The 17,072-nt window shown below is 40.7% G+C and overlaps 1 protein-coding gene across 7 annotated transcripts in view; it reads left to right on the forward strand.

The window, feature by feature from the left end:
* CALCR (calcitonin receptor) overlaps positions 1-17,072 on the forward strand; it is a 109,890-nt gene that overhangs the window by 88,321 nt on the left and 4,497 nt on the right. For all 7 annotated transcript variants that reach the window (XM_086397869.1, XM_086397871.1, XM_086397872.1 and 4 more), the window contains 5 exons: positions 8,834-8,987; positions 10,842-10,902; positions 10,979-11,045; positions 13,422-13,637; positions 14,736-14,777. In XM_086397869.1, the coding sequence (XP_086253995.1) occupies positions 8,834-8,987; positions 10,842-10,902; positions 10,979-11,045; positions 13,422-13,637; positions 14,736-14,777 (540 nt within the window). The remainder of the gene's footprint in view (positions 1-8,833; positions 8,988-10,841; positions 10,903-10,978; positions 11,046-13,421; positions 13,638-14,735; positions 14,778-17,072) is intronic.

A 17,072-nucleotide genomic window follows, 5' to 3' on the forward strand; every position in this document is an offset into this window, starting at 1 on the left:
TTTCCTTTTTTTCGTGTCAACTGATTTTAATAAAAGTAATCTTATGTCACTTAATCCTCACAAGACCCCAGTGAAGAGTGGATATTATCCCCATTATTAACTGAGTAAGTGGAGGTTCAGTGAAAGCACGTGTCTTCCACACTATGGATCATTAGAGGTGGGGTTTGAACCCAGACCTGTCTTACACTGAAGCCCAGCCTGTGTCCTCTGTGCTGCATGGAGCTCTTGTTTATCTTGGTTTCTTTCCTTAGGAAGATTGTTCTTTAAGATACATACTCAGCCATTTCAAAGTGATGGCTGTCCATAATTAAAGATGCACACTGTATTTCATTAAGGAAGCTTACCCCCACTAAGATTAAAACAGGTGTAGAGGAAATTCCCCAGTGCCTTCCAATGTAGGTGATGCAGGTTCGATCCCTGGTCAGAGAACTAAGATCCCACATGGCTCAGGGCAGCTAAGCAAGCCCACAACTAGAGAGCCTGCGTGAGTAATGAGAGATCCCACATGCTGCAGATCTGATGCAGCTAATGAATAAATAATAAATAAATGTTTACAAAATAGAAAAATAGGTGTAGAAGCCATTAACTAAGACTATCTCAGCGAAGAAGACTCAAATTTGGAATTCCCTATGAAGTATGAAATCCCTGTTGATTGGCAATTCCCTAATACAAAGTAAAATGTTTAAAATTGGGGGGAAAACAAAAATCTGAGAAAGGTACCATCTGTTCAAAGTAGGCCAGGGAATGGCACTTTGGTTATTGAATAATCAGCACATCAACCTGGGAGCAGCACTCAGTCAAATGATGAGATATCGCCAATTCTTAAGTAGACTCTCTCCCACCTCTCCTGTGGGGGTCTCACACCCCCTTGTCATGCCTCCACCCCACTCTCTGGATGTTAGAATAAATGGGCCTCTCATCCATGATGAGATGATACTTAACCTGTTATCTTCCTGAAATAGTATAAATTCAGGACTTTTCCGAGTTCACTAATAAATTGTAGAAGCCATTTCACCTTACCCATCAAATGAGAGCAATAAAAACTTCCCTGTTTACTTCTAAGGGGTTGTTCTAGAGTCCCAAAGACCCATAAAGCTTTTAAAAATTCCCCAGGGTGTGCTACTGCAAGCAATTGCTCACAAGGTAACTGCTAACCCCGTCCCTGTGGCTAGCTCCTTAAGTTTCTGCACACAGCTTTCTTGACCAATCTGTTACTCTGTTCATTGTCTCAGTGTCCTAAGTTATCGTTGGTGGATGTTTTCACTTTTATAGTATACTTTAGGGACAAACAAGCCTAGGTACTCTGCCAGTCAACACGCACAGCTGCCTCCTAACCACCACCAAGCCAGCTCAGCCCTGCCTTGCAACTCCACTATTGCCTAGAAACATTTAACAATGCCTGGGAGAAGGCAATGGCAACCCACTCCAGTACTCTTGCCTGGAAAATCCCATGGACGGAGGAGCATGGTGGGCTGCCATCTACGGGGTCGCACAGAGTCGGACACGACTGAAGCGACTTAGCAGCAGGAAGCAGGTGCCTAGGGACCTGGTTTAGCCACAACACAGCTGATTCCCTGGGAGAGTGTCAGTGTGAGCATAGAGGAGTGGAGAAATTAATAGAAAGCCTCCTTCTTCATGTGGAGGAGTGAGGGGTGGCTCTGACACACATTAGGCATTCTCAAAGTGATGTAAGTTTGAAAAACAGGAAAGAAGTTCATCTTTATAGCATGACCTAGTTCTCCTAATCAATATATTTTTAACCTAACAGACTTGGTTTTTGTTGTCTTTTGTAGCTATGCAAGAGCAAACTTCCTAGGAAAAAGCTGTAAAACTCTTGAAAGGTAGAATTTTATCCAATTAGTCAAATATTGATTGAGTGCCCCAAACTCAAATTTTAGTCTTCAGGCTGAACTAAATTCATATCATTTGGGGGAAATGCCTATTTATGACATTCTCTTCACAATCCCTGGAAATACACCCAGCCTCACATGGAAACAGCGTTCTGTGTCTTACAGCTGCATATGTGAGGCTCCACCATTTATTTACCTGTTTCAGTGTGTGTGTGTATGTGTCTTTTTTTGGTAGAAAACAAAGGAACAAAACATCTGACTATTTTACTTGGTATGCCTGAATGAGAAATCTTTCCTCTGAGGTTCAAATGAAAAAAAGTGAAAGCGTTAGTTGCTCAGTCATGTCCAACTTTGCGACCCCACTGGCTGTAGCCCACCAGGCTCCTCTGTCCATGGAATTCTCCAGGCAAAAATGCTGGAGTTGATAGCCATTCCCTTCTCCAGGGGATCTTCCCAACCCAGGGATCGAATCCAGGTCTCCTGCACTGCAGGCAGATTCTTTACCCTCTAAGCCACCAGGGAAGGAAAGCCACCAATCACAACCCACTTACAATGGTAGATGGGGCATATGATCATGTGTGAGCACATGCTGCCCTCTTTCATGTGTGCAAATGTCTGGTTCTTCCAAGGGACAAACTCTGAAAGCATGTGTCTTTCACCAAATAAATAGCATAGGCTAAAAACAAATGACCACAATGACAAAAGTCAACCTATGTTTGTAAATTGTGAAGCATACACTTGGCCCAAAGCGGAGAAAAAAAACAAGGACATTTGTTTTCAGTATTTCTCTATTTGAACAGAGCTTTTGTTTTCCAGTGAGATTTTGATCCATCTCTTATCTCACCTTCCATATACAAACAACACCAGACTGCTCTCGCAGGCAGGCATAATTAGTTCAAGAAAGGGCAGGAAAGAACTCTCCAGTGGTTATAGCTTGTATGTTATTCATCCTTGAAACTGCTTATTTACTAGTTCCAAGAGAGACACAGGTCTTAAACTTTGTATTGAATCTCACCTTGAAAATGCATATTCTATCATAAATGCTATCATAGAAGTTCAATTTCTTGGGGATCTTTTCCTATCCAAAAGACTATTAAAGTAAATTGCAGTTGAAACTGTGCATGCAGGCATTAGGAATAAAGGAGATTTTGCTGTTGTAACATATTTGAACATACAGGTCAAGAACAAGGAAAGGTTTAATTTGATTTAACTAGAAAATCCCCATCTCTCCCAGCAGTAAATTCCCCACCTCTAAAAAGACAGAGAAAATAATATCCAAACACTGAGCATCGTATCATCAGCATATTATTAAGTCATGTGTAATTTTAAATTACTCTAAATTATATGAAATATTGCATTTTTCCTGAAAAACTGACATTACAGAAAACATTAGACTAAGGTCTTCCCTAGCTGAGAAGAGTAGAGATAATAAAGAAAAACCCAAGAAAGGAGAGACAAACAAAGAAACTAAGAGAAGAAACTTTTGGAAAAGGGAAGTTATTAGATATTGTCAATCTACAAATATTTATTAAAAAATTGAAATTAACATGAAAAACACAACCAAAGTTATAGAGAAAAGCACATCCATTAGACTCCATCTGTCTGTGATTCAAACATGTCTCTTTCCTATAAAAAAAATACAATTTTCTATATACAAAAGAATATATACTTTTTAAAGACTTTCTTTTTTAAGCAAACTAAAGGCAGAATTGTGGGTTTGTTTGTTTTTTTCCCCTTAATTTTGACCCAATTCTCAGGTCACTGAATCAGCAGTTAAGAGGCAAAAATATTTCCCTTCCCAGTGCCCATGGGGATATATTAAAAAGAAAGTTATTTCTTGTGAAAGGAGGCTGCATCATCCCAAATGCTTTTATACTACTTCTGTGAGGGTGTATTTAGTTGGAGGCAAAAGAAAACAGTGTTCTGAGTCCTCAGCAGGGAATCCCAGTGGGCTTCTGGTCCCTTTCCCATCAAAGTAGTCAGTCTATTCCTGTGGAAGGTTTTTGGCTGGGCAAAGTCTCTCCAGTAAAACCAAAAGTGAGAATCTTCTTCCTTCACACAACTTTTTTTTTTTTTTTTTAAGTTAAACTCAAAATAACTCATGGAATAAATAAGGGCTGAATAGACCCTCAGTTTACTGAGTGATATGAAAATTGCCGATTGTCACTTGTATCATTTGAACATTTCATTTCCATAATATCTAAAATTTCACTTTCTTGTTCTATCTGCTTTTTCAACAATCTTCATGGAGGGAGTCGGGAGGCAGAATTACAAGCATTGTTCTTGCTGCATCTAGAGGAAGCCGGCAGCGCCCTCATCATTTTCTAGAAAGAACTGTCTCTCTGAACTTTTTGTCTGAGTCCAAAAGGGGACAATGCAGCAAGATTAGTTTTTGCTAGGAACCTGAGCATTTTGTGTCTCAAACGCCAAAACAATTGGGTCACATTTTCTATAGCCTCTTATATAAGCAAAGTTAAATGAGCCCCAAGTTCTGAAAAACAAAGTGGATTTCTTCTAAGTCTCACTTGTTCAGGACAGCTGGGACAACGGACTAGGTCAGAACTTCACCCTAGTCACAGGAAGCTCACCTGGAATGGATGCTCAGAAGTGAAACCAAGGGTCCAAACTGACTCCTCCTGCCCAACCTAGAGGAGCCTGGTGGGAGGGTGGGCTTATACACATGAGGGAAGTGACAGCAAGGCTTGGGGGATGAGAGATCAATGGCCAAGAAAACTGTACTGGAACTATCCATTTTGGTGCCTATGGAAGATATTTGATTGAGAAAGAACAAGTAGTATGGATCTGAGGAACAGGCAGAGAGAATAATGCCGAGATGTGGCAATGAAGTGAGGTATCTTACCCTGGTTACTTGTGTGATTTCACTTGACTTACATAAAAACACCAACAAATGGTCTTTTAACCAAGACCATATGGTACAGAAAAGTATAGAGGATATCCTTATTCTTTTTAAAATGTATTAATTATAATCAACCATATTCCCATATGGCTGTAAAGAATTTATTCTTAAGATGGCTATAAACATCAACCCAGTTTCTCTCATCTGACCCCTCTGGGCGATACCTCTGCACAAGAAATTCAGTTCAGCTCAGCTCAGTTCAGTCGCTCAGTCGTGTCCGACTCTCTGCGACTCCATGAATCTCAGCACTCCAGGCCTCCCTGTTCATCTCCAACTCCCAGAGTTCACTCAGACTCACATCCATCCAGCCATCTCATCCTCTGTCGTCCCCTTCTCCTCCTGCCCCCAATCCTTCCCAGCATCAGAGTCTTTTCTAATGAGTCAACTCTTCACATGAGTTGGCCAAAGTACTGGACTTTCAGCTTTAGCATCATTCCTTCCAAAGAACACCCAGGACTGATCTCCTTTAGAATGGACTGGTTGGATCTCCTTGCAGTCCAAGGGACTCTCAAGAGTCTTCTTCAACACCACAGTTCAAAAGCATCAATTCTTCATCGCTCAGCTTTCTTCACAGTCCAACTCTCACATTCATACATGACCTCAGGAAAAACCATAGCCTTGACTAGACGGACCTTTGTTGGAAAAGTAATGTCTCTGCTTTTGAATATGCTATCTAAGTTGGTCATAACTTTCCTTCCAAGGAGTAAGCATCTTTTAATTTCATGGCTGCAGTCACCATCTGCAGTGATTTTGGAGCCCAAAAAAATAAAGTCTGACACTGTATCCACTGTTTCCCCATCTATTTCCCATAAAGTGGTGGGACCAGATGCCATGATCTTTGTTTTCTTAATGTTGAGCTTTAAGCCAACTTTTTCACTCTCCACTTTCACTTTCACCAAGAGTCTTTTTAGTTCCTCTTCCCTTTCTGCCATGAGGGTGGTGTCATCTGCGTGTCTGAGGCTACTGATAGTGACCTACAAGCAGTGTCTTGCAGCATGGTTTTGGGAGGGAGTCCTCATCTCAGTGTTTGCCCTTGTTTCCCTTGCTTTGAGAAGGCTGTCATGAATTTAGTGCACTTATTCTAGATTTGTTTTCATTCTTAAAAAGAAACTTTCAGCTGAGATACTAGAAGTTTTCTTTCCCCTTTTGATTTATTTTGTTTACCTTTTTATTTTGTATTGGAGTATAGCTGATTAACAACATTATGGTAGTTTCAGGTGAACAGCGAAGGGACTCACCCATGCAGATACATGTATCCCTTCTCCCCCAAACTCCCCTCCCATCCAGGCTGCCACATGACATTGAGCAGAGTTGCCTGTGCTATGCAGTAGGACCTTGTTGGTTATCCATTTTAAACACAACAGTTTTTACACGTCCATCCCAAACTCCCTAACTATCCTTTCCTCCCATCTTTCCTCCTCCCTCCATCTGCAACCATAAGTTAGCTCTCCAAGGCTGTGAGTCTGTCTCTGCTTTGCAAATAAGTTCTTTTGTATCATTTCTTTCTAGATCCTGAATATAAGGGATGTCATATGATATTTGTCTTCTCTGTCTGACTTACTTCACTCAGCATGACAACCTCTACATCCATCCATGCTGCTGCAAATAGCATTATTTCATTCTTTTTAATGGCTCAGTAATATTTCATTATAATATGTACCACATGTAAATACTAGAAGTTTTGTACACTCCCTTGGGATATGTTGGTTAACTGTCAGAAAGCTATGGAGCAATAGTTTGATATTTGTTGTGTTTAGGGGGCTTGCTTCAAATACCATAGCATTGTTCTTGCTAAAGCCCAGGATGTCAAATCCCAACTCTTCTACCTACAGATGAATCTTGAGCCAGTTACTTAATCTCACTGTGCTTCACTTTCCTGATAATGATAACCATAGTGCCTTTCTCAAAGAGTTGCTTGTGAGGATGAAATGAACCAATACATCTAAAACCCATAAAATTGAGTCTGCCGCGCAAGAACTCTCACGTTAGCTATTATTATTTATATCATAGTTGTTACCATTGTCATGGCCGTAAGCACTCATGACTTTCTAACCGTGGTACCAAGTTTCATTTCTGTGTTACACAGCATGGGAGACATGGAAACTCAGAGCATGTGTAAAATGCTGCTCAAATCTTAAATGACTAAGTGTGAAAGCAGAATGCACATACTCAGAGGTTTTTAAATCTCAAATAACCAAAAGGGCTGTGGCATGAGAATATAAAACTCATTCAGTCATGGCTTTGAAAATCCCCCAAGTGATAATACCCTCATTATACTGTATAGAGAAAAGACCCTTGAGTGTAGCAAGCTGTTAATTTTTATTCCCCTGCCACAGGTCTAACAGGTGCCCCCCTCCAAAGCATGTTTCTGTTTTCTCTGGCCTTGTTTCCCAATCACTTCCAGAATGTTGCCTTTGCCAATTTCTGGATCATTTTCCAACATATTTATCTCATATGGGACTTTTTCTCCAGTGTTTTTTTGTTTTGTTTTGTTTTTTTTCTTTTTGCCAAACACACCCAGTTGTGACCACAATCACACAGATTCAAGCTCATTTTCTCTGAGGTGTTATCAAAAATCAGTCCAAGACTGCATGACAGATTCACATTTAATTGAAAACACTGGATCTTCTAAATTTCTCTAGAGAGAAAGGCTGCAGTGGTTTCCTTCAAAGTTAATGCTGACTTTCTGACTGGGGGATCTTCCTCCTTCATTCAGCTAGCACTAAATACTGGACCCACTGACAGTTTTCAAGCTGACAGGCACACGTTTTGCCTTTCAGTTCGTCAACTGTTCCGGCATCTTGACAAACAGTTCTCCAACTCCTCCTCAGGTGGTTTTAGTATGCATGTGAATCAAAGCCAGGGCATTGCGCCATTGCATTGTGAATCTGCTGGAAGAACAAGCTTGTGCTCTTCAATGGTTAGGGTTATTATTACCGGAAAGCTAGCAAGAAAGCAAAACAGGAGTCAGGTGCTGAGGAAACTCCTTATATACCCGAAATCTATCCCAAGTGTGGCCCTTAAACCAACAGCTTAAGCGTCACTTGGATCCTTACTAGAAAGGAGAATCTCATGGCCCACCCTAGATCTTCAGAATTAGAATCTCTACTACTGGAGCCCCCAAAATCTGTGTTTTAACAAGCTCTCCCAGTGATTCTGATGCATGCTGACATTTGAAAAGCACCACTATGAACTCTTTTATTATTTATATTTGAATTGGATATTTTTGGAGGGATTATTCAGTACCAAGTGAGGATGCCATCCTTATCTCTGTGTCCCAAACATTTGGACCCCAGTGTGGAAACTAAGGCTCCCTTATAAAAACAAAATCCCTCGGGTCAGATGGACTCAACATAGCTCCTGGCTCATGTATGAGAAATGGATCATCCAGTTCTCTCCTTTTTTTTTTTTTAATGTTAAGTAGGTATCATTAACAGATCAGTAAACTTCAGGACAGCATTAACAATTTCTGTGTTATTCTCCTCATTGGCCATAGAAAAGGGGCCATAAAAGTCATGTGATGAATCCTTGGATGCTGTTGGAAATTATGGTTCTCAGACACACTATAAGAAAATAAACTTGCCTAGTCTATAAGTCCCTGGTGGCTCAGTGGTAAAGAATCCGCCTGCCAATGCAGGAGATGCGGGTTCCATCCCTGGGTCGGGAAGATCCCCTGGAGAAGGAAATGGCGACTCACTCCAGTATTCTTGCCTGGAGAATTCCATAAACAGAGGAGCCTGGCGGGCTACAGTGCATGGGGTCACAAAGAGTCAAACGCAACTTAGCGCAGACTAAACAACAATAACTCTATATAACTCAGCCCACAAGAACACTTGGGGCACTGGAATTCCATTGCCCTAGTTGGCTGTTTACATGTGATACTAATCACCTATGAGCTAGTACCCTGATCTCTGCATCTAGTAGGTGACACATGTTGAGAGATGCTCGGGGAAACTCTCTGTCTGGCTGAATGCAGATACTTTGGCTCATTTTCACGTTCATCCTCTGTTCATGGCCAAATCATTGCAGATGTCTTCCTCTGAGTATCTTCGTTTCTTTCCAACAGCCGATGTGCAAGGTTCTGCACTTTTTCCACCAGTACATGATGTCGTGCAACTATTTCTGGATGCTCTGCGAAGGCCTCTACCTGCACACTCTCATCGTGGTGTCTGTGTTCGCTGAGGGGCAGCGCATGTGGTGGTACTACCTCCTGGGCTGGGGTAGGTATCTTCTGCTGCTGAGTTTTGATCCGCTGTTACCTCTGTCTGATTGTAGTCTTCTGCTAGTCTTGATCAGAAGAGAGTCAAGGGCTCAGGTTCTATGAGGAGAGATGGAACACAGGTCCTGGCCACAGTTCAATCTCCAAGAGAACTTGATAGACACTCTTAATAAGTTCAGACAGACTGTGGTAGGCATGGGGGTGAGTGCCACAAAAGAGGGCTGTGGTGATGAGAATGTCTTCAGGAAACAAACCCAGCTGACAGATGGGCAGAAAGCATGCCCTGATGGAGAGAAGATCCAAATCTCCCCAAGAGAAAATGAAAGAATGCTTCTTTCAGGAGTTACTTCCTTATAAGTCGGCATGGGACCACTTACTGGTCATTTTCTCCCAAATCGAAGCAACTTCAAATGCTGAAGTTCTCAGAAAATTCATTTATTTTACAACCCACTTCAGATTGATTCTTTGCCTTGCTGGCCCTCTCATTGTTGTAATCCAAAGAATGAAATTCCCTACCCTCCATGAACTTTTATAGTGAACAAATAAAACATATCTAGCGCTCCAGGAGAAAAATCCTAGGGGGAGAAGGATTATTCTTTCTCTCACTGTCTTTAGTGGAAGGGAAAGGTTGTTATGGCTCTGGAAGCCTGGAGGGAGAAGAGGAAAAGGAAAGAAGAACTAAACTGTGTAAAAAGTGACATCATGATTAGGGGAAGGTGACGAGCCCTAGGAATTAGCAGATACAGAGTCCACACTCTAAAGTATGAAATACGTTTCCTTTCTACAAAATGACAAGGTAGAAGTGAAATCTCCATATTGCTTCTCTGTCTAACTCTAAAATGTACATTTCAAAATCAATCCAGAGGATGAATCTCTGATTCTAAACCTGAGTGGGGTGTTAGAACTGCTGTGAATAAAACACAGTTATGTCTTGTGTAAATAGTCAACTCAGAATTCTTTCAAGTCAAACATTTAATTGATGGTCCCATTTTGAACTATATGCTTCATGGGTTAAGAAGCTGAGGTGGTTCTTAGATGAAAACTCAATATTCTGAATATCCTTTTGCACAAAATTCACAGAAAAAAAAAGTGTGGCAGTCTAATTCACCTGAGACACATTTCTTAATATGAGGATAGGTTTTAAAACTGTCTACAAATCTCAACCACATGAAACAATATTTTATTGGGCATGGGTACATCTGAGAAAAAGAGAATGTTTTGTTTTTTATAAAAATTACTTTACTCTAGATTACTTTTATATAATGAAGGTTAATTTGTAAAAGATTCAGACAGGGTGCACTGCTAGCAGCTACGTCCTTCATTCCATTTGTAAATTCAGCTGTTTTTGACAAATACTTCAAGGTTTACTCAGGGAAGTAGATTCTGAGCTACAGTGTTCTTATTCAACGAAAATAGGATCAACACACGTGTTGTAAACAGAAGAACAAAAAGCCTAGAAGAAATATTGAGAGCATCTTTGGAGCAATCAGACTTTGGCTTTCATACGCTGTCTCAGGTCAGCGTATGACCTGAAGGTCACGTCCCTTCAGGACAACCCTGCTCCCCTCTGTAACAGAGCCCAGTTCACACACAATGAAAAGCTTTCTGGTCTCAGTTGCTGGTCATCATCATGTACCTACCACACTGGATAATTTGTGAAAGGCTTTTAAGTAACTGGATGCTGTTAACCAAACTCTATTACAGTTTGTGACGTTCTAAGAGCATTTTATCTGCTTTGACCAAAGATAATTTGCACAAGAACATCAGGACGACATCTTGACAAGATGTTGAATTTGTCACTGTTTTTTCCAGCCAGCTGTAGTCATAGCTTTTGCATTTTTTTTTCCCATTTTAGGACTCCCGCTGCTGCCAAGCACTGCTCATGCTATTGCTCGGGCTCTGTTATTCAACGACAAGTAAGTATTGTGGTTGTTAGTCAATTTATTTGTAAATAAAATGTGATATTAATGTATTCCCCCTTCTTTTATTCAGCTGCTGGCTGAGTGTGGACACCAACCTGCTTTACATCATCCACGGTCCGGTCATGGGGGCACTGGTGGTGAGAATTGCTTTTTAAATCCATTATTAACAGTGTTATCTCTCTGGGGTGTTCTGTTGAGATGGTTTTATGTAGTATGTGTAGCCCAACTCCAAAATGAAGTTAATTTAATGATAATCTATAATAATAATTTGATCCAAGGATCTTTTTTTTTAAATGATTTTTATTTAATACAATTGAGCGGAGGGGCATAAGCTTGTTTCTATACAAGCCACAGCAACAATACAGTGGGTTTTTTTTTTTTTTAGACAATTCAATAAATTCTCCTAATTAAAGATAAAGACCAAAGGTGAAGATGTTGCTGATAAGAATGAGAGAGACCACAAAGTCCCCTTGCGCCATTTTCCACTGGGCTCCGCCAAACTAAACCATCTTCCATCTCACCTCTGGTCCACGAGCCATCATCATGACTACCACTGAACATGCACTCACAGTATATCAGGCATTGCACATACATTGCCATGCTGTTTGCTAACAGCAGTCCTTCAGAGTGGACACATCCAGATGGTTCACTCATTAGGAAAACTAGACTCAAAGGCTCAAGTTAAGTCATTGAGAATCCCATGCCAAGTGGGTTGGGCAGGGAGAGAATATGATTATCTGAATCTATATCCAAGTTCTTTATTTCTACCCATAGTTTACTATATGTTGGCCATCATCAGAGCCATCAAATTTAATATTTAGACATTATTTCCCCCATTAATCTCAAAGATTGTTTTCTTCAGATAAGAATTAGAAAAATAAAAACAGTCGGAGTCATAGATCATACTCTTCTCCTGTACTGAAGAATCATCCATTAGTAACTGATCAAACTGGGTCACACCCAGACTGTCTCCTGACTTTCCTGGCCTTTCCAATGCAGATTCAATTTCTTTTGCCATTTTTCAGAGTAGCGATGTACTTACTAGTTCAACTGTGCTCACAAGGACCTACTAACGTGGGTCTTGAATATTTATCACCACTGCATAAGAATTTTATTTTTATTAAAGATCTCTTTCCTTCTTGAATTTTGGGGGTAACAACATTTATTTCTACTCCAGGTAGAAAAACCACTCTGATTATTTTTAAATAAATGATCAATTAAAATGTTAAAACAACCTTGGTTTCAAAACTAACTTTCACAGCCAAAAGTAGTTTTTTGTGATCTACAAGAACAGCAGATATTAAAGAGTGACCATACCAAGTGCTGGCAAGCGTGAAGAACAGCTGGAATTCTCACATAATGCTGGAGGGAGTGTAACATGAAGCCACCTCTTTGGAAAGCAGTTTGGCAGCTTCTCATAAAGTTAAACATACATTCACCATGTGAACAGGCCTTGCTTTCCCCTCTTAGGTCACTTTTCCAAATGAAAACATGCCCCCACAAAGACCTGTACACAGGTATTCACTGCCTGCTTATTCATAACAATCAAATTTTGGAAACCATTGCAATTTCCATAAACAGGAGAATGAATAAACAAATTACGTGTGTATTATTAATATAATGCAGTACTACTCAGCAGTAAAAATGAATGAAATGCCAATATATACAACACAAATGAATCTTACAGATAGTATGTTAAACCAAAGTAACCAAAGAATACACAATGTGTGTGTGTGTGTGTGTGTGTGTGTGTGTGTGTGTATACACACTCCCATTTCTGTGATGCTAGAAATCAGTGGCTACTAGAGGTGGGGGGATGGAGTTGTTGACTGCAAAGGGGCAAGAGGGGGCTTTCTGGGGTGGTGGAAGTGCTCTTTTCTTGTTTGGAGTGGTTGTTACCCTGGTACATACATTTGTCTAAACTTCCCAATTGTAAACTTAGAATCTCTATTGAATGTATATCATGCCTCTGTGAAGTGATTTCCTTTAAACAATGTTACTAGAAAACAAGAAGTAGTTTGGGTTAGCCTTCTCCACTGCATAAGCTTTACAGGTAAATTTCTCAGACCCCCATTTTACTTTTAGTTAACTAGTCCTAGCTAAGGGGGAAATCTTAATGAAAAGATAAGAAGGTGATATCTAAAAACATCATTTTTTACTTCCCTTTGGAAAAACAATAAAAACCTAAATAAAGAATAAAACATCTTCCTTAGATTTGAACCTAATATAGTTACATATTCAGGATATTATTTTCTCATTTAGAAAAAAAAAAAGGGAGGGATGTTAATTCATGCTCAAAAAGAGTATTTGGCCCCCCTGATGCTCCATGTTGTCATAACAAGGAGCAGATGGTCTCAGTTCTCAGGCAGTCTCTTGTGTTCCACCCAGTGTGGGTGCCAGCCCTCCTCCCCACCCCACCACACACACTGGGTAGCTAAGAACTGGGCCCAAGGGGGTGTCCTTCAGGGACGTTCACCAGGAGAATTTGCTCAGAACATCGTCAATCTTTGCAGTTGAACTTCTTCTTCCTGCTGAACATCATCCGGGTGCTTGTGAAGAAAATAAAGGAATCGCAGGAGGACTCGTACATATACCTGAAGGCGGTGAGGGCCACCCTGATCCTGGTGCCCCTTCTGGGGGTCCAGTTCGTCATCCTTCCCTGGCGACCTTCCCACCCCGTGCTTGGGAAGATCTACGACTTCGTGATGCACTCTCTGATTCACTTCCAGGTGAGGGGTGATGCGCTCTCTGATTCACTTCCGGGTGAGGGGGGAACCATGGATGCAGCCACTCTCTCAGCTACTTGGAGCAGGGGCCACAGTTGTCTGGGTCTCCTCTGTGATGAGAATGAGCCTTTCGAACACGCATTACCTGGAAGGGAGGTGGCCCTCTCTGTCTTCCTCACTGCCTGCTTCCCCACGTTTTGAATCTTAAAACTAGGCAAGGAAACAGGAAATGGGAGGCCTGAACTTTGAGAATACATCTGGAAATCCCATGGACAGAGGAGCCTGGCGGGCAACCATCCATGCTGTCACACAAGAGTCAGAAGTGACTGAGTGACTAAACAACAACAACTGAAGTATTTGTCCAGAAATTGACCCACTTGCCCAGTGCTGAGGACAGAGTTACTCCCACAGTCGTTGACCTCTCCTTCTCCCCCACATCTGAGGGCCACATTGGGTTTTACTTTTTTGAGGAGAGTGTTGAAGACCCATGTAATCCATGCCAGTTGGCTTTCCAAACTGGATCATCATCAACAATTTTGACCATTTCTCTAGACACAAGCTTGTGGACGCAGGAATCTTGAATGGTGACAGGAACTTCAGAGTAGTTACTAAATCCATGTCCTGTTTGGCGAGGTGGACTTAGCTGTGGGTACAGTACTGCGCTAGTTCACCACAAGGAGACAGGTCAGAGTCAGGCCTATAGCCATGCATTGTAATGTGTGCTTGCAAAAGTTCTCTCTACTAAACTCTACAAGAGCCTCGTTTTTAAGTTTTTTGGGTACAAAAATTCTTTTCATATCCCCTATAATCAGCATATTCTGCTGTAAGTCTCCATGTTAAGGGAAGCAATATATTAACCAGATTAATGATAACAGTCCTTGTAGCCAAAAAATAGAATCCTTATGAGAAAAAGTCATTCCTGATGGAATAGTCTTGGAGCTAAGCCCTGGACATGAGTGGTAGTAATTGTTTTTCCATCAAGCTTTGACTTGCTATTGCCGTAGTGAAATATTCCTCTCCAGGTTGTCTATTTGTATTGATTACTAAACAACACAACACACACAAAAATAACTTCAGCTCCATTTTTCCTCCTCTTTTTAGGGATTCTTCGTGGCCATCATCTACTGCTTCTGCAACCACGAGGTAAGCGTGCATTTCACGTAATAGTGTCACCTCTTTATATGAAGCCAGCACTTTACCACCTCCCGAGGGCCTCTGTGCGCTTTGCACTATCTCTCACTTCTACAGTTGACCTTACAGGGTTTCCTGACTAGCCCGATCTTATTTTTTCCACTACTGCAAGTTGAATCTTATCTATGTTCTTGTGTGGTACAATTGCAGATATTATCCAGACAGGTAGATAAATTCACATTTCCTGGCATTGTACCGTAAGCTGGTTGGAACCCTGAGAAGCAACAGTGAAAGCTATTCTGGGTTCCCATAGAACCCAAGTCACATCCCCATTCCCTTGGGAAGGACCAACCCATCACTAGGGCAGAGCCAGTATCTAGCCAGTCTATCCTGAGTCACTGCCTTCTTTTCCATTTGCCTGATGCCAGTGTCACAACACCTATTCAACTCTTGGAAAATCACCCTGGAGTTAAGACTCAAAAGGGAGTAAGTAATTTATTACCTGAATATTTAGATCAGGAAAACCTAGAGATCCACATGGCCAGTGTTTTAAAGGGTTTTTTTAGCCAGAGTTCCCTTTCTTCCAATGATATTCTACATGGAAGCCCAATTTGTAAAACATAAGTGGAGCTGCTTAAATTTGTACCAAAGAACTTCCAGGGCTGCAAAGAATGTGATTTGAAAGCTCCCTCGTTTGTCAGGTGAGAAATCAAAACTCCAGAAAGATCACGTGACTTGCACAATGTCACAATCATAGCTTATAACCAGGACTAGAACCCAGATTTCCTGATTCCTAGTTAAATGGACTAAATCTTCCACTGCACAGCATTATATATATGTCTCCTTCCTGAAGCTTCATTAGTATACTTCTTTGAGTTATACACCTCATAACTTTTAATGTTAAAGTATCTGTGATCATTTTAAATCAATCTTTATTAATAATTTTATACCAAAGCATATCACATTTTGTTAAGAGATCTATATATTATTTCCAAGTTGGTAATTAGAACCATTGTCTAACCATTATCAATTGATATTTAATGAATTTTCTAGTCTTTATTGCTTCAGTTAAACAACATTCAGTGAGCACCTATGATATTTTGCAGCTCTGCAACCTCTTGCTCATCTCCAGCCCTCAAATTGCAATACTGTTGCTCCTGTTCTCTGTTTTAATTGATATATTTTATTCCTTCATTCATCCATCAACTCCTTCCTTAATCCAACAAAAATATACTGTACATTCTTTATTGCTAGGGACTATCCTGAAAGCCTGAGATAGAAATGTAAAACATCTTTCTGTTAGCAACGAAGTATCTCTTTAAGAATAGTAAAAACTAATAAATATATAGGACTTAGGTCACCCCATCTTTATATCAGTTCCTGTGAACATATATCCCTGCCTTTTGAATTGGCTCAGGTGGCATACAAAATAAATATTTTCATCTAAAATAATATCAGTATAGGGCTAATATAAAAATCAGGTTCAGGCAGAGTATACTTTGAAAACACTAGAGAACTGCATGCACTTATAAAAATACCTCAATATTGATTGTGTCTTAACCATGATGCTGTCTCTGAAGTGGCAGGCATAGAAAGTGGGCCCAGAGGTGCGCCTGACAGTTGAAAGTCTCTAGTTCAAGTGTGTTCTCTCTGCTTTTAGAATTAAAGAAACCATCTCCATTTTAATTAGTATCATGTTACTGGGGGAACGTACAAGTGTGACATTTCTAATAATATAGAAATTATGTAGTGTGCCAAATGCAATATCACAGTCCCATGAATTGTAGGCATCTGGGCCTCAGCTGGGTCTTCTGTGGGCATATTATCTTACCACACTGAACACGGGCAGGGCACTTGCTCCTGCAGGAATTGATTTCCAGCTGCATCTGAGATAGGGCTGTGATCAGGCTTTGCCTGACTGAGTTACATTTTAGCAGAAATCTAGGGGACTGATACGTCAGTTCCACAATGAAGATAAAGGTTTTAATTTTTCATTATTATCCATTTGTGGTCAGTGATTCCTGCCATGGAAATGGATCACATAGTCAGTGGAGGAAAGGATTTTTGAGAATTCCAGTGCCGGGTGTCAGGAGGTGACTGTGAGAGCACGCTTATGTAAAAAACATTTCCCACAACTCTTCCCAGACAGTGGACACTGACCATCCAATCATTTCAGTTACTAAGGATCTAAGAGACCTCAAAAAGATGACTACAGCTATGTGCTTAGTTGCATCCGACTCTTTGCGACTCCATGGACTGGGGTCTGCCAAGCTCTTCTGTCCATGGGATTCTCTGGGCAAGAATACG

The sequence above is a fragment of the Bos grunniens genome, chromosome 4 (genome assembly GCF_055505025.1).
Source record: "Bos grunniens cultivar Pamir isolate PY7600 chromosome 4, Bosgru_T2T1.0, whole genome shotgun sequence".
Lineage (NCBI taxonomy): Eukaryota > Metazoa > Chordata > Mammalia > Artiodactyla > Bovidae > Bos > Bos grunniens.